At 36.5% G+C, this 22916-nt stretch overlaps 1 protein-coding gene across 1 annotated transcript in view; it reads right to left on the bottom strand.

Moving 5' to 3' along the window:
• LOC127634146 (POU domain, class 6, transcription factor 2-like) overlaps positions 1-22916 on the bottom strand; it is a 163449-nt gene that overhangs the window by 26951 nt on the left and 113582 nt on the right. The window contains exons 6-7 of the mRNA XM_052113540.1: positions 14940-14987; positions 9824-9961 (exon numbers count right to left, since the gene is read on the bottom strand). Of these exons, the coding sequence (XP_051969500.1) occupies positions 9824-9961; positions 14940-14987 (186 nt within the window). The remainder of the gene's footprint in view (positions 1-9823; positions 9962-14939; positions 14988-22916) is intronic.

The following is a 22916-nucleotide window of genomic DNA, read 5'->3' as shown; positions in this document are numbered from 1 at the left end:
CTGTGTTGAAAAATAAGAGGGCTTGGTGATGTCACCCAAAAAGAAAAGTTGTTTCAAAAGCTGCGTATTTTAAATGCTAACAAGCCCTGCATCTGTATAATCTCTGACCGTTCGTGTTCCCTCCTCTCTACGCTCGCCTCTCTTTGACATAATGATGATAGAGCAGTGAAAAAAAGGAGGGCTGACTATGTGTAATTCATCCTCACCACGGCTCATTTGTTTGCGTTGCTTTGCATTAAGCGACAGATAATTTATCTCTCTCTTCCTCCCTCCCTCCCTCCATCGCTCTTTATCGCTCCCTCCCAATTCTCATGGCCCTCTCTCCTGCCACTTAGCATATTTTATTGTGCGGTTTGGTGCTCGTGTCCCCCGATGTGGCATTTGCATGCTGTCTTGTCTCAGGACTTGTTCCGCTCAATTATTCACTCTCATTGGACTAAGTGGCTGCTCAAACATAAGCAGGAGCTGACAGCTACATACTGTCCCAGGCTGCTCGAAATAGCACCATTTACAGAACTCTCACCATGGCCTATCAGATTTTGTCTTTACACCTTAAACTGCATTAACTTGTATGTTACGATAAAATTCAAAAACGTTATGCTATCCTCAGATTTTTGTGCCAAATGTACTTTGAATGCAACTTACAAAAAAAGTATGTATACTTATGTACCAGTTGTGCTATTATAGTAGGTAAAAAAAGAGTTTATCTAGAACACTGTGGTGGAAATCACCATTTACATGTATAAATTTGTTTCATCCAATCAAGTTACACCTTCCGCATAAAAGCTGAAAATGGACCGATCATTTGCTTTAAAGTGAAAATTCTGTCATCATCTCACCACCCTCATGTTGCCCTAAACTCTTATGATTTTTTTTCTCCCCATGGAACACAAAAGGAGTTATCAAAAATGTCCAAAATGCTCTTTTCCATACAACGCAAATGTATAGTGACCACTGGCCATTTTTATCATTAATGAAATGCTGTGAATTTATTAAAATTTGTTTTAATTACATGATGTGCCGATTAATCAAATTCAATTAATCACATAATTTTTTGTAAATAATTGAACTAATTATAAATATAATATATAATAAATATTATAATTCAGATCATTTAAATACATTACATTATATACATATATTGTGGCAGCAGACAAGTTAAGTAATGCAAGATTCTACAATACAAAATGTGGCTTAAAAGTCAAAATATTGTTTGTTTTATTTCCATATAATTTAATACAGCACTATTATTGGCCTACTTCCCTCTGAGCTATTTTTAATTGTTGGTCTATGTACTCATGCATCAGACAGAGGCTTTTGGAGCATCTCAATTTAGATGCATTGCATTTCACCAGTTTTTATCATTTCAAGATCCCTGAATTCCATTTATATATATATATATATATATATATATATATCATATTTTTAATATATAAAAAATAAATTTGATATAAATATAAATTAGCTTAATAGATCAGGATTTGAACAGTTTAATGTCGTATTATCTCATAGACAGCACCAATTTAGCCAAGTGGTGTCCACTTAAAAAATATATATATATATATGTGTGTGTGTGTGTGTGTGCATGAGACCCTCATGGTGTCTGTGAAATTTGTTTCAAATAATGTAGCTAAGATGGCAAAAAACAACCTGGGCAAACTCGGAAGTACAAATTCGATTTAACACAGTTTCCATCAGTGGCTGACATGAGAGAGTTGACATGTTCCTCATAAATCCTTATAAATAGCAAATAAAAATACATCTGATTTAGTAAAACCATGTCAAACATATGTGGACTTTTCCGTTGACTCGATCATGTTGGATGTAAACAATTCCCTGAAACATAGTCAACCAATTCAACGTGAGCCTGTGCTACGCTCTTAAATCTGATCATGTATTTTATCCACATGAGCAACACCTGCGTGAAGTGGCAGGCGATAATAGCTACCATAAAATAAATTCTAAAAGGTTCATATATTGCGTAAAACATCTGTCAGTAACAGTTTTTCTTCATGTTTGTATATTTAGCTGCCTTTTTGTTTCTCTAAGGGATCGTTCATCCAAAAATGAAAATTCTGTCATCACTCACCCTTTTCATTCCAAATCTTTATGACTTTCTTTCTTCCATGGAACACAAAAGGAAATACTAGGCCGAAGGTTAGCCTCAGTCCCCAATCACGTTCATTGCTTCTTTTTTTCCATACAACAAAAGTGAATGGTGACTGAGGCTGTCAGTCATAACATTCTGACTAACATCTAATTTTTAATTCCGTGAAGTAAGAAAGTCATTAGGTTTACAACAACGTGGGGGTGAGTAAATGTACAATTTGTATTTGTTGTGTATATTATTACTGTAACATTTTTTTGTTTGTTGTAAAACAAATGTACTTTACACTGTGGTGCTTTTTCCTCCCATTCTCCCTTTTCTTTGTCTATTGTTCTCTCTGCTTTCCTCTTTGAGCAGAACTCATTAGGATTATACTGCCAGTGATTCCGAGGGAATGTCATCTCTTCCTCCAGCTAGGCCAATCTTTGGTGTTAGCCATGGCCTGCAGGCAATATCCCTGCCCATTTTCTGCCCTACTGCCCGCTGTTTGGAGGGGAATAGGATGGGGACACATATTGAGAAAAAATTCAAAAGTTCTAACATCCATTGCTGTGAATGCTGCACAGATCAGAGGCGACCAAAGACCATATTTTTTAATACAATCTTGGTCAAAGCTATAATTTGCTTAGCAAGTTTTAGTTAAGCAGTAATACATTAATTGTTTTATATAGAAGCCTATCTAAAGATTCATATAAATTATTAGATGATTTGTGCACTTTATTATAAGTCATTTTGTAAAAGTTTCTGCTAAAAACAGTTACACTTAAACCAGTGTGTGTGAGACAATGTTATTCATGTTACATGTCAATATAATGAATTCTAAAGTAATGACATATATAATTTGCAATTTTGACAAAAAAGTATTAATTTTAGTAGTATTACAGTGTACCAACCTCAATGTATTCTTATTACATTGTAATTACATATGTAATTATAATGTAATTATACTATAACATCGACAATTTAACATGTGACCTATATATATATATATATACATATACATATATATATATATATATATATATATATATATATATATATATATATTTATATGTGTGTGTGTGTGTGTGTGTGTGTGTGTGTGTGTGTGTGTGTGTGTGTGTGTGTAAAGGTATTTGAAACCTCTAATCTTTAAATTGTAATATGCTTACTGAATTTATGATTTCTCTCTTTGGAGTCGTGGTCTTAAACAAGGGTAAACTTGAGAAAGGTCCAGCCTGATCTCATTATAATCTCTGTAATATTTGTAACATTTAAGCGTACAAGTTTGTACATTTGGATAGACACTCAAATATACAATATGGACATTTGAAAGCATCTAAAATGTAAAAACATTTATGTATATACAGCTTTAGAAACATATTTCTATAAATGTTCTATAGTAAAATATTGATGAATCCATTACAACTATATTTGAATACAAAAATCGATCATAAATATATTTGTACATTTGTACTGTTTTATATATATTTTAGATCACTTAGCCCAACCCCAACCTTTAAACATAACCACATTTCAACAATATAAAAACATAAATGTATTATTTTACATTGATTAATGCTTTTTTTGGTTTATTTAGTTTTTTGGCATAATCTGAAAATTAATATTGTGTCCCATGGCAAACAAAAATCAAATTAAATGCTTAATAAATGATTAAACCATTACAGAGTTTTTATTCATTTTAATATTTTAAAGTTTATTCTTGGTTAAAGTGATGTAATCCTTTAAAACGTAATGTATGGATGCAGAAATCACACAGAACTGTAAAAACCATTAAAATGTCATATTATAATGTGAACTGCATTAAATAAATGTGATGGCATTTAACTAATCTCATTGAATATAAATTAAATGTAATTAACTGATTATTCAATATGAATCAATTCAAACACGTAAACATTTGTACGTTTCTATTAGTGTTAATACGTAAAATTATGTCATTTAGATGCTGTCAGTAAGTCAATATTGTGCGTTTCAGTGTCTCTGTCCAAACGTAAGTGAATGTACATATGCTAGAACCAAACTTTACATAAGAATACATACAAATTCTGATGAGATCACGTTGCAAGGTCGATGGATAAAACCAAATTAAAACTTCAGAAGAAGAGGTTGCTTAAGTCAAACAGTGTTAAAAAAAAAAAAAAGCTGGGAATTTTACACATGCCATCAGTCATTTGGCCCAGAAGAGAATGGGAAGGTCATTCTGGTGAAAACATTTGATCTTCCTACTCATTGGAACCCATAAGAAGAAAAAAAAAGGCATCTTTTCCGTCTAAAAGATGAATGACCGGACTAAGAAGTGGATGGCAGAGGACAATTTTAATTATACCGGTGAATACTTGTTTGCTATGAGACCCTGTAACATTTGCGAAAATACAAAACACTGAAGTGATAGCCACAGATGAAATACAATTTTGCCAACAATAAGCTGAAATGTAACCTGTACATCATCAAAAGAATGCAGTCAAAACATATGATGCTAAGTCAAGCTGAAATGTGTACAAAAGACTTAATGCTCAGCAGTATCTCTAAATATTTAATAACTTAAAATGACTTTCATTTTTAATTCTCAGAGGCAGTAACATTCAATATTTCCCTCTTCAAATACTGTCGTTGTCCTACAACAGTCATAATGTACCCCATCATTGCCTAGTTTTAGCCAAGTGAAAATGCTTCTACTTTTTAGACTGAGCTTAAAGCAACATGGCCACATTTATGTTATTTTAGTCATCTCCTATCAGGCCAATATTAATGCCTAAGAGCTAGATCAACAACCAAGTCTAACAAAGAGAGCTTCTTTTCTTTTAGTCCAAAAAAAAAAACACTGCCTTGTTCCTTTTTCCCTCTTTATTTTATTTTTGTTATCTGTGGCAGCATCTGCTCTTCCCCTGGCCATGTCTGTGGCTTGTATTAGTATCATTTTAATGTTAAAAGCAAAAGAAGAGAAGGGGACGAGACTCAAAAGGGTGGTGGGTGTTTTAACAGGCTCAAACTGAATAATGTACGTCAGTAATAAGGTCGGGAGCAGAGCCTGCAGCCCTGGGCTTTGACCATCTCAGTGACCTGATTATGTCAGCCAGTGTCAGCCACCATGACACTACAAACGCACAGAGCACCCCATCAGCGACATCGCTATGCCGATACGTCCAGTTGAGCCTTGCAGACACCTTCAGTATAGATGAGGCCACACCAGTTTGTTAAGTAACATCTACCATATACACACACATATGTCTTCGGATATGAGTGATTATATCATACATAACATATGAATATAAAAATTGTTTCATATGCACAGAAGCTCAATTGCAAGTGAATGTCAATATGTACCAACTAAACTGATATAAGAAACTTTTGTGGAAAGTTTTTGAGTGATCTCATTCATATTCATCTGTATTGGTATTTATTCATATTTTAATGTGTTTTTTGTGCATTTATTGATTTCTGTGTGTGTGTGCTGCTAGAATGGTTTCCTCCAATCTTTAAAAATCTCACAGAACATAATGAAACTTAACTGCATGAAACATATTTAATTAATCTAATTGTTAGATATAATGAAGCTATAAATTCTGTATATTCAATATTCTATGAATCTAGAAGTATTCATAAGCATTTAAAGGTAGTGGAAGTTGTACATACTGTACCTAAAAGGGTTTAATGGATTCTTCTGTGTTCAAGTCTATCATCAGCATTTATGGTATAAGGCTGATTACCACAAAAAGTAATTTCGTCTTGTCACTTCTTAATTTAAAAACAAGCAAAAATCACTGTTCCAGTAATGGACTTACAATGGAAGCGAATGGGGCCAGTTCATAAATGTTAAAATACACAAAAACAAAGTTGAAATATTAGATATAACTTTACACAGATGAGGTAAATGATTGTAACACACTAAAATCAGGTTAACATGTATGATGTTTACATCTTGTGGTTATACTTTTGAAACTACATGTATTTCAGCATTTATGGACTGGCCCATTCACATCCATTGTAAGTTACTCCGAGTAACTGTGATTATTTTTATGAATTTTTTTTTAAATGAGTGAAAATAAAAATAAAAATTTAGTAAACAAAATTATGCCACTCATTCTATCAAATGAGCTTAACTTGTATTGAAAGGAGAACATTCCTTTAATGTATGTGTGCTCAAACTACACTTCACTCAAATATGTAGTAATGAGATGACATCTCTAAAGCAAAAAATTAGAAGCATTCATTATATGTTTTTGATTACGTCCAGAGCAAAACGTTAAAAGCGTCCAAAAAGAAGAGAACACTCTAAAAAAAGATGGTTCTTCAAAGGTTCTTTACTGACCTTAATATTTCTATTTAGAACCATAACTTCCCGAAGAACACTTTTGTGCTGAAATAGCTCTTTGCGTTGGGCATTAGGGGTTCTTTATTCTGCCCTTTAGTTCTTTGAATTTAACTGTCAATAAATTCTTTCAAAGCCACCAAGTCATTGGTTTACTCACAGCACTGGAGTCCAGGCAGCTAAACCGACAGCTACACAGACTGTGCCACCACAGGTAAACTTCATATATATATATACTGTACTGTGCAAAGGTTTTAGGCACTTGTAAAACATTTTGCATAGTAAGGATGTGTTAAAAAATAATTAAATAAATAGTTTTCATTTATCACTTAATGTCATACAAAATCCAGTAAACATAAAAAATGCTAAATCAATATTCGGTGTGACCACCTTTGCCTTCAAAACAGCACCAATTCTGAACACTATATCCAGTACACCTGGACACAGTTTTTCTTGGTTGTTGGCAGATAGGATGTTCCAAACTTCTTGGAGAATTCGCCACATTTCTTCTATCTATTTAATCTGTCTCAACTGATTCTGTCTCTATATGTAATCTCAGACTCACACAATGTTCAGTGGGGGGGCTGTATGGGGGCAAGAAATCTGTTACTATGTTCTTCCTTTCTTTTCTATTCTATTTGCAAAGGGAATGTTTGGGAGTCTAAAATGTATATTTACTATTGACACAAAGCTGAAAATGTAAATAACCATCTTAAGACAAATGCAGACATTTAATGTCATAAATGCTTAATACAAAGACTTTTGCACAGTACTGTATATATTATTAAATATGTAACTGAAACATTTTAACCATTATTAATATTAGCAGGAAGGTTTTCTGGGATAAAAAAATCCCATTAGCTCAGATAAATGGTAGTGAGCATTTGCTTATTTTTCTTTTGCTTCACTCACAGTTTTTGAAAGTGAAACTTTGGCAAATATAACGTTTACTGTTTATCATACAGTTTATTTGGGGGCAAAACATTTTTTAAGAGGTTGGCTAAATTTGAAGTCATGATTTATACAATTTTTGTAACCAGGCTGTAACTGTTCATGTTAGGCATTTTCTCAGCTCATTCAAGTCCTAAAAATCCTAGAAGAATATACAGTAAACTGTATGGTGAAACTTGCCACAAGTTGTTACTATTTGTAAGCATTAACATGACTAATTGCTTAAAATAATTAATGCAACATTGTCCTCTACACATTCAATAATTATATGTTATACTACTGACATAATGTTCTGAAAAAGGTTTTTTTTATTGTGATTTCAAGGGTCCATTCCACCCGAGGTATGATTCATTGTCTGCTCTGAAAACAGCATAGGCTATACCTGCCTTATAGGAGTGGTGGTGGCGTAGTGGGCTAAAGCACATAACTGTTAATCAGAAGGTCACTGGTTCGATCCCCACAGCCACCACCAATGTGTCCTTGAGTAAGGCACTCAACTCCAGGTTGCTCCGGGGATTGTCCCTGTAATAATTGCACTGTATATTGGATAAAAGTGCCTGCCAAATGCATAAATGTAAAGCATCAGATTATGTGAGTTTTAAGTACTTTTATCTCCCTTTCTTTTTCATATCTATTTTTGCGACTAATTTATTCACAGTAATGAATTAGTACAATGTAATTTATTTGTGTCATAGATTTACATTTAAAACACAGCTACACTGTCCTCCAGCTGTGTTTGGTGAGGATTCTTCACTCCGCTTCTTCACTAAGCACGTGAGTGTTAAAGACCGAATTTGTGATCCATATTGAATTTTGGAATGTTTAATTTATTTACTTGGGTTTATGCATAAACATTTTGCCCAGTCACAAAATAAATAAATAAACAAACCACACCTTATTTCACTTTTCACATTGTGAAGGGCTCACATTCTGCACATTGTCCACATATACTGAAACACTGACTCTGAACCTAATTGTGTATTTCTATTCAGACAGACGCTGTTGAACCCTACAACCTCATTACTTGCAGAGAGGGTAATTACACCAAAATACACATTGATGGATGGTGGAGACATCATAAAGGATTGTGCAGATATTTTAGTGAAGCCTTCAGTTCAGTTTACCCTTCATTACATCTGTTTTGTGTTTCCACGGGACATTGTTCTTCCTTGAAGGACTGGTTGTCAGTATGAAAGAAAAATACTCTCTATTTAAAATATTAGATATTAATCTAATATTAGATAAAATATTAATACACAGCCTTAATGTGTTGAGCAATGTAGGGGTCTGCTATTTCATTTGCATATGCATTTATTGACTCTTTCACATTTTGTATTTGATGATATATTAATGTGAGTGATCTCTGCATTTTGATTTAATCACAATAATTTATTTATGTTTTCAACTAATGATTGCTGTAAAATCATTGTTATTATTTTCTAACATTTTTCATTTAAATAGAAAATAAAGTTCTGAATTGACTTGCCTTGCTTTTATTATTCATGTTTCTTTGTTTGTTTGGTTATATTTAATGTAAAACCATAGTTTAGGCTATAATATTTTATAGGAGCAGATATATACAGGGGTAGAAAAAAAACACTCAATCAATCAAAAAGGTTCTTTATAGCACTATGATGTTCTAAATAGCACTTTAAAAAGGAAGGTTATTGATGGAACCTTTAAAAAGGTTCTATTTAGCACCAAAAAGGGTTCTACTCTTGCTATAAGCCAAAGAACCCTTATCTGGAACTATTTAGAACCATTTTTCTTAAGTGTGTAGGCTAACAAGCCAGGCCCCAAGAACGCAATTTCTCAAACAATACTTTCCATTGTATTAGAGGAGAGGATGTGTCAGTGTGAGGAGGGGAATGAGACAAGGGTTAAGGTAAATAATGCCGTCTGTAGCGTGAAAGGGCACATTGGCTATACAATCTTTCCTTTAATATGGGAGCGGTGTGCACCTGTGATAAGATGATTCATTAGATAGGGCCCTGGTCTGACAAGCCTCATCGTTCAAGTCTCTGGATACTGATGGAACAATTCTGCAGTCGGCCCCGTAAATATGACAAGGTCAGTGTTTTATCCCCGTGCTCCCACGCTGCTGTCCAATTTAAAAACAACGCCCCTCTTGGGCTCACAGTCGCACTAACATGGCTAAAGACGGGGCATGGAGGTCAAGACTAAAGACTTATTTGGATTTAGTCACATAGGTAGTAACATTGTACTAATAAAGACAACCTCAAATTTCCTTTTTTGGTGAACGATGGCTTTAAGTGAACTGCAAAAACATAAGCACATAAATGTAGGCAAAAAATTGCTATTTGTCAACAATTCATTTACTTACGTCCTCTATTTTATAGTCTACTGATTCATTTACAGCAGACTTCAGCTTATATGTTCATTGCAATGCATGTGATCATTCATCTAAAACAAATTTGTGTTTATGAACATACCTGTCCTTGTGCATTGGTGACCAGCTGCCCAGTGACCCCCTGCAGACTGGAGAGTGCATTTCCAAACACTTGTGACCCGGCAATTGAACCCATCGCTGCTGCCGCGGCAACCGCTGCCTGACTGGCCAGAGGGTTAAGCTGAGGAAGTGAACACAGAATTAAAAACTAATGATATAGAATTCAAAATACTAAAAAACAATAAGTATTTATCCACACACCACATACAATAGGACATAAAGCTGAAATTGTGAAAGACATGAATGCACCAGTAAAATTGCAGTTGTTTAATATGGTTCATGGTACAGGTCTATACATGGCACGCTTTAACAGGAATCATACTTCAGTTCATGAAACAGTGCTTGTTACCAATTTATATTTACATGTTACATATTTATGAGTGAAACAGGGTATATAATGAAAACATTTAGGGTGAGACTTCAATTTGAGTTTACTGGTAATCAGTTACATGAAAAGTGAAAAAGTCTATCTTCTGTATGAAAAGTAAGACTGGGAAAATCATTATATGTTGATGAAAGATTACAAAGTCAATCATTTTGGAATAACATTTGAATAACATAGCACTAATTAATCGTTCACAATAAGAGCATAGTAAGAAAGTACAGATCAATATTGATTTCATGTTGACTTTAAATAGCTAAAATGAACTATAACTGAATATCTGTAAAGCCTACAAATTACACACTTGTATATCCGTGTGAGTAGGGTTGGACAATTATGACAAAAGTCATAATTGATGATTATTTTCTTGATACTGTAATTGTGATTAATTTTGATTATTATAATTTACATTAAAATACATATTTTGAGTGGGTCAACTGCATGCCGTATTCTTAATGTCGGCTACACATCAAAAACAAGCTGAGAACTGTGTTCCTGAATTACTGTATTGTGGTTCAGTACTTCAAAACTAGTTGCCTAAAACAGGAGTTATCAAACTGGGGTCTGTGGACCTCCAGGGGTCAGCAAGGGGGTGCTAGGAGGTTATAATTATGTTTTACTCTGCTTTCTAAAGAGATATATTTAAGGGTCCTTGGGATCAGAAAGTTTGAAAACCCATCGCCTAAATGGCCAACTTTACATTTGCCTTATATTTTTAAATAAAACACAAACCAAAAAACTGCAATTCAAATTTTGAACCAATTAAACACAGAAAGCAATAAACAATGCTAACCTGCGGCAAAAACACACGTTAAAAAGAAAATTAAAAAATATATAGTTGACATAGCATAAATAGACCTACATGGACTGTTATAATTGGCACTTTTCACAGTTAGTTTATTGTGGAAGCTGTAATTGTAATCTAGATTGTTATTTGATTCATTGTCCAACTCTACGTGTTAGTATTCTAACTTATCTTGCACTAATAACTGATTGTATGGTGGTATATTAAGGTCTTCAGTTAAAGAAGGCAACCAGTTTTCTTAACCCCTACAGTTGATTTCTCTGCTTCGGAGTGTACTGCCAGTGTCAAAAACGCACACACAAACGTACATACAAATGCACAAGTGAATAATAAATCAAGCTAACCTCCTAATAAGCAGGGAGAATGCAGTGCTTATTTGGTTGCAGGGCCTTATTAGGTTCTTTAAGTAGATCAAGAGCTCATGCAGGACTGCACACAGACTCCCCAATTACTCATCACAATGAGGCAGTAATGGAAACAGCACTCCGTGCAGACAGAGGGGAACAGGCGCGGTGACAAGAGACAGAAAGAGTCAAAGAAAACGGCATATCCTAATGGTAGTCAACAGCGATATAGGCAGCAAGTTATTACTGAAATCAAATTGCTATTCTTTTTGATGCCTTCTGAGTTTGCCTTAGCTATGTATCATGAAGCATATAAGCATGAAACGACTACGACATTGTCTGAACTAAAGTTCACAGGAGGATGGTGATCATATTTGTGATGCCATTGTACTTTAAATAAATAGTACACATAAAAATGAAAGTTCTATCATTGTTTACTCGCCCTCATGTAATTTCAGAACAGCATTATTTTCTTTCTTCCTTGAAATACAAAAGAAGACATTTTAAAGAATGTACTGGTCGCTCTTTTCCGTGGAATTCAAATGAATGGAGACTGGACATTTTAAGCTTAAAAAAGGATGCTAAAGCACCATGCAAGTGGCCCGTATGATTTGTGCACTATAGTCCAAGTTTTCTAAGCCTTATGATAGAATTCTGTGAGGAAAAAATCAAAAGATATATCACTATTCACTGAAAATATTTACATTTATCCTAGCCCTCCTTGGCACATTTATGTTAGTTTATGAGAAAACTAACGGTGTCTGATTCTTTTGAAATAAATTCTTGTGGGTTGGATCTTTAAAACGCTGACACTGCCAGACCAGACATTGACTACCACCCCTTGTATCATGGTTTGAATCCAGGGAAAGCTGAGTGCTACCTGCCAGGCTTCCAAAACAACCAAAACCTGGTTGCTAGGGTGGGTAGAGTTACGTGGGTTATCTTCCTCGTGGTCGCTTTAAGGTGGTTATCGCTCTCGGTGGAGCAAGTGGCAAGTTGTGCATGGATGCCGTGGTGAATAGCGTGAGCCTCCACACGCACTAAGTCTCAGCAGTAACGTGCTCTGCAAGCCACGTGACAAGATGTGCGGGCTGACTGTCTCATCCACTGCCACCCGGATAGAGGCAAGTCACTGTGCAACCACGAGGAATTAGAGTGCATTGGGAATTGGGCATGCCAAATTAGAGAGAAAAGGGGAGAAAAATCAGTAAATAACAGTGAAGATTATCAGTGAATAACAACTTTAAATTCTGCTTCAGAACTCTTGAATGTAGCATACAAAAACGTCATGGTTGCTGTCGTCACCTCCAGGGAACGAGATGTTGTGTCGATATAGTGACACTAGGGGTCGCTCTTGAGAGTCCCGAACACCTGTGTGAATTGGCGAGTGGAATTTGCATGCCACTCCCAGGACATATGGGTATAAAAGGAGCTGGAAGGCCCAATCCATTCAGGTTTTGTGCTGAGAAGTCCGGCCATTTCAGTGGCTAGTACAATGTTGTGGCAAGAGTGACACAACATCTTGTTCCCTCCATCTGAGAACAGAGGTTACGACAGTAACCATGACATTCCCCTTCTGTCACTCACTCGACGTTGTGTCGATGTAGTAACACTAGGGGTCCCTATAGAAAAACATCACAACAGCTGAAACACGTTACGCGAACTGCTGATGAGGGTGCAAGCAAGCTGCTGCGTGCGTAATAGCAGGAGCATCGGTCTGCCACGTAACCTCTCCCAACGCCCCAAAAGACGTCATGTAGTTCCCCACATCCCTGAGGGGCTTGTGGAAAAGATTTGTTTTAAGCCATTTTAAAGACAGAGAGTGAGTCTGCTTCACGGATGGCGTTGGGAAGGTCATTCCACTAACGAGGTACAGTCAAACCAAAGGTGTTTTGGTACATCTTTGTGTTGATACAAGAAGGTGCTGCTCATTAGCCAACCGCAGGCTTCTGGTGGGAACGTAGCTCTGCAAAAATTATTTTAGGTATGATAAATACATTCTTTAATCATTTAGACTCTCTCTCATTGGTCCAAACCATAGTGTATTTGTCTTCTCTGGAACCAAAACCAAGGTTTTAGGTAACTGGCTAAAATTTTGTCTAACATCTCCTTAATTGTGTTCATTGTGTCCAAGTTTTACTGGTTAAGAAAATGAGGGTGAATAAATTATTTCATAAATTTTATTTTTAAACTATCACTGTAACAGAGTGTATAAAGGATCACATAAGCACATGATTCATGCACGCAATGTATTATTCATAATAATACGATCGTAAGTAACTAGTAACTCACTACTTGAGTATTGTTTTAATTCTATACTTTTTTACTCTCACTCAAGTAATTATATACATTAGTACTTTTACTTCTACTTGAGTAATTCATTTTTAAAAGACTTTTTAAAAGTAGATATTTCTACTTACTGTATGTGTTCCAAGGAAGAAAGTCAAGTTTAAAGGTTTAGAACAACATATGAGTGTGAAAATTATGACAGAATTCAAATTTTCAGCTAAAATATTGCTTTAACTAAAGAAGTTAGCGTATCTAACCAATTTCAGGCTATATTCTTCTCCTGCTTCCTGTCTCCCCCAGTCTACATCCCCCCAACCCCCTTCCATCTCTCAGCGGGGGTCATTCAGCTTTGTTAAAGTGAGAACATTCAGCTGCCATTCATCTTTCATCTTATCCCACCATCATATATTACCAGTCTCTCTGAAATCAAATGATGAGAAAATACCACCGAGCGATCAATACTTTTTCATTGACAGTAAAGGTTAAGCACATTAAGAATGACACCGCATTTGTCTTATGAAATCATATTTCATGTTGGTGGCCTAAAATTGGCTGAGATTGATATTACGTCCCCCGGACTGAAAGTCATCCTTTTTTTATCACTAATCACAGAAATCGCCTCTTTGTGGCTGCCGCTTCTTTGTCCTTCTGCAGAAGTCAAGTGCCAGTTGATAATATCAGCGACCCTAAACATTAAGGGCAACAATTTTTTTTCCTCAATGCCTCGCCATGTGGCTATTGTACGTGATAAAATCTCTTTGAGACTTGAGGACATTTCTGCCTTTTGAGGCTTTCATTTTTTACCATTTGTCAATAGATTTTCAATTGATATATTTGTATGCAATGGTAGCATTGAAAAGCTACTTAAAAACAACTACAGTTCAAAATGCTTCAGTTTGACAATGGCTAATGTGTTCAATTTTTTTACGGGAGCCTTTTGTTGTTGTTGTTGTTGTTGCATTAGTAAAATTTCAGACAGTTTGTGATTTCCTGCAGAGTAACCCAGCGACACTTCTGAGTGCTTATTCTGTTAAAAGGAAAGGAGAATAGCTTTGTGATTGCAGGAAAGGTGGCTGTGTTGAGAACATCTTATCTTGGGGTAACATCTTCAGATAATAAAAACATGTATTTCTGAGAGGGGGGTGAGATGCAGAGAGAGAGAGAGAGAGAGAGAGAGAGAGAGAGAGAGAGAGAGAGAGAGAGAGATAGACAAGAATGGCAATATCAAGCAGGGATTGAATTCAAAGATTATCCTCTATACACCTATCTGAGGGCAAACAGTCTCCTTCACTTTCTCTCTCTGATGGAGTAGATGAAATGCATTCTCCTGGAATGATAAGATGGGTGAATTATCTGAGCTGATACAGTACATATAGGATCTTCTTTAGTGATCCACTGACATCTGAATGTTATTTTGCTGATTTCCTACATTCACTTGAGAAGTTAGTTGAAGATAGTCTCAGAACAAGTACCTTAAAGGTGAAGTGTGTATTTGTTTTTTTTTTTCATGTTAAAATACTTTTTTCTATCCCAGCTTAATATGCAGACACAAAAATAAAGCATTAGTTTGTTTCCCCAAAAACTTAAAACACATTAGCTCAGTGGCATGTTCAAAGCACTGCTCTTTGTTCGACCAGCCCGACAATCAAACATTGGTTCAAACAATAGCCTGAGTTTATGCTGGGACTATCTGTTTGTCCAATCAACAGACTTTTTGCAATAATGTGTGTTGATACTAATGCCGCAACAATTACACACTTTCCCTTTAACCTTGTGCGACCCCCCCATACACATGCATGGACATTGTATTCTGGCTCGCAATATGCAACACATAATTTAAATTAATTTAAACCAACTGATTTCAGTTCAGGAGACTCTGGGCTGTCAGTTAGACAAATTACAGAGTCATGTGACAAAACAGCATGGCACGGACCACAGCTGTGTTTGTCTTTGGGAGAAACACCAACAAAACTACATCTGGTAAGAAACCTAATAACATTTTTACATTGAAAACTGTTTCAGTCCAATATGCCATTTTTTTTTATTTGAGCTATTAATCGCAAAACCCCACGCTGCTAAACACAATGTACACTAATGTGTACTTTAATGCAATCTTTCCTAAGAAATCCTATTTACTGTGCATTTTCACATTGAGAATCAATGGGTTCTTCCAAAAACTTAAAAATGTTGCTTTCATATAATATACAAATTTATTTTAAGACGCAATAAACAATCAAGTTTTTCATCAAACCACACTATTATGACTCCATGATATTACTATATTACAGCTTCTTTCTCTGTTAAAACATAAACATTTTCTGTAAAGCTGTTCTGAAATTATTTGTGTTATGAAAAGCACTATACAAATAAAAATGAATTGACTGCTGCTGAAATCAGTGGTGCCTGAAACACAATAACCGCCATTCGCCACTAAATGGTGGTGACGTCACCACAACGCTTGTGCCAAGCTATATGCACCTTAAGGCAATGTGAAGTGTTGAAAGCCCGCTGACAGGAGGTCACGGGGCAGACCCAGATTCCACAGGTCGACTGACTGAGATGACTGGCTGATGGAACACCTGTGCCTCCCACTGTGCCAACTTGCTGTGCTTTAGCCATCCGGCGCTCCGCTTGTTGTTGTGAACGTCGCTCTTCCGCCCTATGTTGTTGTTGGAGGGTGACAGCCTCCAACTTCCCATAAGCGTCCTTCACGTGCCTCCTCCACAGAGGCCGATCTTGACACCGTTGGTACCAGTCAGTGGCAAGTCCACTCAGCTCCACATGCTCCTGTACCTCATCACTCCATCTCCTCTCCAGCCCGTGTTGCGCCCATTTAGCCCCCTCAATCTGGCCGAACAAAAGCTGTTAAGGCATGCGGTGGCTGGGCATGCGGGCTACATGGCCCAGCCAATGCAGCCTTGCCTGCCGGAGGAGCTCACCAATGGGACTTTGTACAGATCTTTCAAGGATTTGTGAGCTCCTCACACAATCCAGCCTGGTTAAACCACACACACCCACACACACACAACTTTTGGTGTGCCATGCTAAAAACTGTTCTGTTCCCCTCTGGCCACCCCATAAAAATAAAAATATCCATGGGATATTTTGAACTCAATCTGTGCTTACTAAAATTCAAATCACTTCCCCCAGTTGCCGAAGCTGTTGTTAAAAATATGGGCACATATTGTATTTTTAGTTGTAAGTAATGTTATACAGTCAACAGCAATACATATTTTATTAACTCTTCTCCCAAACCCAAACCCCAAACCTAACCATCATCTAACATTTTTATTTTAGAACAAAAATATAACCATACAACCTCAGAATCACACTCACAATTGTTTATGTGAACGCAATAACTTAATGGTTTGCACAGGACCGGTGTCACGAACCCCGCTCCCTCGCTCCGCCCCCTCGAGCTTCCACGCTCGTTCTGCCCCCTCGAGCTCCCACTCTCGTTCCGCCCCCTCGAGCTCGCACGCTCTTTTTGCTCGCTCAAGCCCTCACGGCCACTTTGCTCCTACTCGCTCACATGCTCGTAGGCAATCTCCCTTCCTCGAGTTTCTCACGCGTTTCCAATCCCCCAGAACATTATGACCACCTGCACTCGCGTCATCTGCACTCCTGCACATTAGTTTCACCTGCACTCGTCTCATCACCTGTCATGGTTTACACCTGCACTCGCCCCTATATATATCACTACCCTTTCGTCTCACGGTTGTTGGTTATTGTATTTAGTTTCCCGTGTCTTTGCCCCCCGCTAGTCTCGTCTAGTTCTGAAACTCCTCTCGTTTACCCCTTCGCGTGCCAGCTCCCCTTGTTCCCTGTCTTTTGCTCCCTCTAGTCCCGTCTCGCTGATTCTGATTACCCCAGCTTTGACCCTACGCTTTCCCGACCTCTCTCTTTGGATTTGCCCCTTTTATATTCTCCGATTCCCCGGCTTCGACCTCTCGCTCCCCTTGACTACTCTTCACTGGATTTGCCCCTTGATTGTACTTTTGCCTGCCTGCAATAAAACGCAGTTTGACTAACATTGTGACTGTCTCTTCTTGTGCGGGTTACAACCAGTACCCATATCTTAGAGGTTGCTCGCACAACACGCTATCAGTAACAGGAGAGGTGATCACAGTGATAATGATGCAACTTTTTTTGATGGGTATGAAGTTTGTCAATTTATCAGCTGAATTGATTTCAGGGTACACATCCTGTGTGATCACGTTGAATACAGTATAACCTACTGCTTACGTTCAAGATGTCACTGATCCCATACTGTCTTTTCAATATTTTGGAAAATATGGAGAAGACCTCATTATCTACAGCTCAGGTTATTGTTGAGCGGTTCTTTCATATCATTTTGAAAACAGATCAATAATATTTGAGCCTATTTTATAATACTAAACAGCACAGCTGGGAAAAATAAGTCTCTGTTACTTGGGGGGTAGCAGGAAGCAGACTGGGAGAATATGGTGATTGCAGGGATTGCAGTGTTTGTCATTTAAACAGGTGATTTTCCAGCAGGCTGCCTCCACTTGGAACCATGTGGGGAGGCAAGAAACCATGTTACAGCTCCACTATTTGTGTTGATTGTATGTATGTGTGTGTGTGTGTAGATCCAAACAGCTGGCATCCTTTTTACAGACAAACAGCAGGTAAACACTGGGTAAAAGCAGGAAAACACCAATTCTTTCTCCTCTTGAAGAGGTGAAGGTTAAAGCTGAGGGAGAATGAGGTAGGATTTTGTCAAATAAGTGAAAGATCTGACAACATATCTGATTGGTACAGTATATTATTTTATAGAGTAACACTATATAGAAAGAAAGAAAGAAAGAAAGAAAGAAAGAAAGAAAGAAAAGAAAGAAAGGTTGTAAAGAAGAGTGTTAAAACACTCTCACACACGTTTTGGACCCCATGGCAAAGTGGGTGAGTAAATTTTAAACTCTATTAGGTTCTGCAAGACCTGCAATGGCAGTTTGACCAGCGGGTCAGTTGGAGCAACAACCCATATAATCTCTTGAACAAGGGGAAAACGGCTAGGGAAAAAATGGCAATGGACTTCTGGACGTCAAAGTAAAGCGCTCCAAAAGCAAGAGTTAATTTTCCGCCTGTTCCGTTCAGACTGCCAATTTAGACTTAATCACTTTCTCTTCTAATACAATAGGAAGAGACAGACCCTAAGGGACAGACTCCTGCTAACACTACAGGAGGAAACACCTAAAGCAACTCATAAACACATTTTAAAGATAAAAATGTTACAAGAAATGTATATTGGCAGGGTGTATGAAATCAATGTTACAGGAAAATTATTCAGATGATCTACTATAGATAGGACCTTGTTCATTGCTAAAAATAATAATAATAATAATTATCAATCTATAGCACATTTAATTTATTATGTTATCTTAATCATTATTGTTCTCTTGCTTTCCAGCAAAATATCTAAACATCTTAAAACAAAATCCATTTATTCGAGAAGCAGAATTGTGTAAGATAATAGTTGTTTTTAAACAATATATCTTGAATTTAGTTTACTCTTTTTACTCTCTTTATGTTATTGTTTCAACATAAACCTTGCAAAATTTTGCAGCATTATCTCATGAAAATTACATGACAGTGGTGACATTAATGCAAAATGATATTATGTGGTTCCTAAACATAATCACTGAAGCAACCATGTAATTTTGTGGTGCTTCTATGACACTTTCAGCACATTTTAACAAGCTTTTCAGGACTCGTTCCCTCGTCTTTTGAATCGCAAGTGCAATGGTCAATGAGTTGAGCAACAGCGCAATTAGATTTTCGCATGAACAAGCTTGTAAATAGTTAGTTATGTAATGCAAACATGAAAATGTATTGTCTTACAAGTCATGCACTATAGTAAAAGTGTTGTTTTCATAATTTTGATTACTGAAGAGATTACTTTGCATTTTATTTTCATTTGTTTCATTTAATATTTAGTCCTTTCAGATGGAAAACATTTATACATATAAATGATGCAATCCAAAGTGTATTTGAACAGCGGTGAAACACTTTCTTATGATGTGTTACATTCATACGAGCAGACAGAGAAGTTTGTAGTAAGTTTGGAGCAGAAGAAATAGAAATATACCTTGTGTAAATCGTAAGCTTTACACTAAGCTAAAATGCTAATTCTAGCCATTTTACACGCACATGTTACCAGACACAATAATTTTATTTACGTATTTTTTTTTCTCCACTTTTTCTCCCCAATTTGGAAATCCCAATGCGCTCTAAGTCCTCGTGGTAGTGTAGTGACTCACCTCAGTCTAGGTGGACGACAAATCTCAGTTGCCTCCGCATCTGAGACCTTCAATCCGCGCATTTTATCACGTGGCTTGCTGAGCGCATTACTGCGGAGACATAGCACTTTTGGAGGCTTTACGTTATTCTTCGCGGCATCCACGCACAACTCACCATGTGCCCCACTGAGCGAACCACATTAAAACAATCACGAGGAGGTTACTCCATGTGACTCTACCCACCCTAGTAACCGGGAGAATTTGGTTGCTTAGGAGACCTGGCTGGAGTCACTCAACTTGCCCTGGATTCAAACTTGCAACTCCAGGGGTGGTAGTCAGTGTCTTTACTCGCTGAGCTACCCAGACCCCACGATCATATTTTTTATCAAGAAAATTTACGTTGGATCATAATTTCTTTTTTTCTAGTAATACTTTTGATATTAGGGCAAAAATCGTAATCTTGATAATAATTTTGTATTGTTTTCCTGTAAAAATATAAAAAAATCCTTAAAACAAGATCAGTTTGATTTACCTTTTTTAGAAACAACATTGCATAATATATTTTGGTTTTTCAGAGAATGTATTTTTAACATGTGTACTTTGTGTTACTGTACTTTTATAGTAGTTTTTATAGTCAAAACAAGTGAAAAAATCAACCAGTGCTGAAGAAGTAATTTTATTTCAGAAGTAACCCTCCCAACCTTGTGTGTGTAGTATATATATATATATATATATATATATATATATATATATATATATATTGACCTATAGAGTAAGAAAAATAAACTTAATTCAATATATATTTTACTTAATAATAATATGAAATTTTGCTTCTTTAGTAAATGTGCCTTGTTTAAAGCATGTTTAGATGTTTAACTGGTAAACAAAATACATATTAAGAAAATTTACTTTTGGAAGTGTTCAGCATTAATTTGTCATAAGGAGAGACAACAGGCAACTTTACACAAGCCTGACATCGGTTGCTGTCAAACAACTGAGATGCAGGAAAAAATGTTTGTGCATCATAGCAATTCCTCTGTCAATCACAACCTTCACCCTTTCTTCTTGTCTCCCTTGCTCTATCTCTCTATTTTCTCCCATTAAGAAGAGTGGACATAATCAAAAATGACACATGTGAGCATGCTCACAGTCTCCCCTGCGTCACATCCAGACATTATGCTGCCTCCTTCAAAACAAGCCCTCTCTCTTCCTCCCACGTTCCCCAGGCTGGAGCCTTCCCTCTGCCCGGGTACATCAAAACACCATTAGACTGTCCCAAACACCTCAGCTCCCCTGTTGGACCCACTGAGCCCATCACCTGCCGTCTCCTCTAGAATCCTCACACTACTGATGCTACATATGGAGACCCATTTCACATTGTCATTGACATATAAAAAAAAAAATAGCTGAGATGAAAAACAGAAATATACATACTCAAGGGAAGAATAGGTGAGAGAGTAAAAAACTAGAGCAAGAAAAACTGGAATAAAGTGAAATGCAATGCTGTAAACTTGCAGAAGATAAGTAGGCTGACTTGGGTCAGCCCTTCCATGATGCATAGCTTTAAAAACCATGTGGCAGAAAAAATGGTTGAATGCTCTGTTGTATACTGCACATTTCTGACAAATGTAATAGGTCATTCACACCACCAGGGCCACATCTTCTGATGCACATAAGAGCTGTTTAAAATGCTGCGCTTAATAAAAAGCACAACTGCTGGGAAAAGAGGGGGCAAAGGGGGTCACGTTTAACGGACCAGAATGCAAATGACTGAGGAACATGGAAGGAAATGTAATGACAAATGTACCAATAAAGGTGTGATGAACTGTCCAGTGCAAGCCGTCAATTATGTGACTCATTAATTCTAAGCATAATTAATTGCTTTTTGTGACATTATATAAATCCTGCCTTTTCCTGTGCTTCCATAATTGTGGTACTTAAAATCCATACAGACATTTTAACCCATCAGTCATCTTTGCTCTTTTTATTTTCCCTGCAAAGAGGCAGTCCTTTACAGTAGCCTACAGGATGGTAAATAAATATACATTTTATTTATAAATTCCATGTTATATAATTTTTCATGTTGAAAAATTCCCAAATGTTTTGGCCACATTTCAATGTGATTGATTAAAGATAATGTTTGCTGCAAATATAAAGCTCCAAGCAAAAGTGCTGACTGCAGTGTTACACATGTAGCACTAGTATTTATTTATATTCACAAAGATGAAATGAAAAAGATGAAACTCCCATGCAAGACTGTGATGGGAACAACCCCTCAGGAAAAATATAATGGCTCAGATGTTGCTAATAGCTAACAAGTCTTAATGAAGGGATCAGTTATGTTTCATTAAAATATAATCTTCGATGAGAACTAAAAATAAGACAATATTACCTACTGTAAGATTATAGAGCTATCAAATTAATGTGGATGCCATGGCTCAGATTATTTTTTCTTGGAAGAATTTGATGAAAACATGTTTGAGCATATACTGAAAATCATATTGACTTTGATTACAGACTTTATAGCTTGGCAAATATGAGCAAAGTCTGAGACATTGTTGAGATCTCTTCTGAAACTCTAGAGGAGACACATATGCCATTACTGGGGTCTTTTTCTCAGGAGAAAAATCTAAAATGTAGAAGAGTCATTTTGTTCTCTATTCATTCTCAATGCTGGCTAGGAGAAATTAATGAGATCCCTTGTGCCTTTATAAGCCTGAAGGACCTGCTGTTGTTGAAAGAAAGAAAGGAATAGTTCACCCAAAGATGACAATTCTCTCAACATTTACTCACCTTTATGCCATCCCAGATGTGTATGACTTTCTTTCTTCTGCAGAACACAAACGAATATTTTTTGTTTTTAAATATCTCAGCTCTGTAGGTCTATATAATGCAAGTAAATGGTGACCATAACTTTGAAGGTACAAAACGCCACATAAAAGAAATACATATGAAATCCATATGATATGATAAGTGTGGGTGAGAAATAGATCAAACGT

Source organism: Xyrauchen texanus, chromosome 41 (assembly GCF_025860055.1).
Source record: "Xyrauchen texanus isolate HMW12.3.18 chromosome 41, RBS_HiC_50CHRs, whole genome shotgun sequence".
Lineage (NCBI taxonomy): Eukaryota > Metazoa > Chordata > Actinopteri > Cypriniformes > Catostomidae > Xyrauchen > Xyrauchen texanus.
The sequence above is the reverse complement of the archived record's forward strand: the minus strand, read 5'-3'. Positions and strand labels throughout refer to the sequence as shown.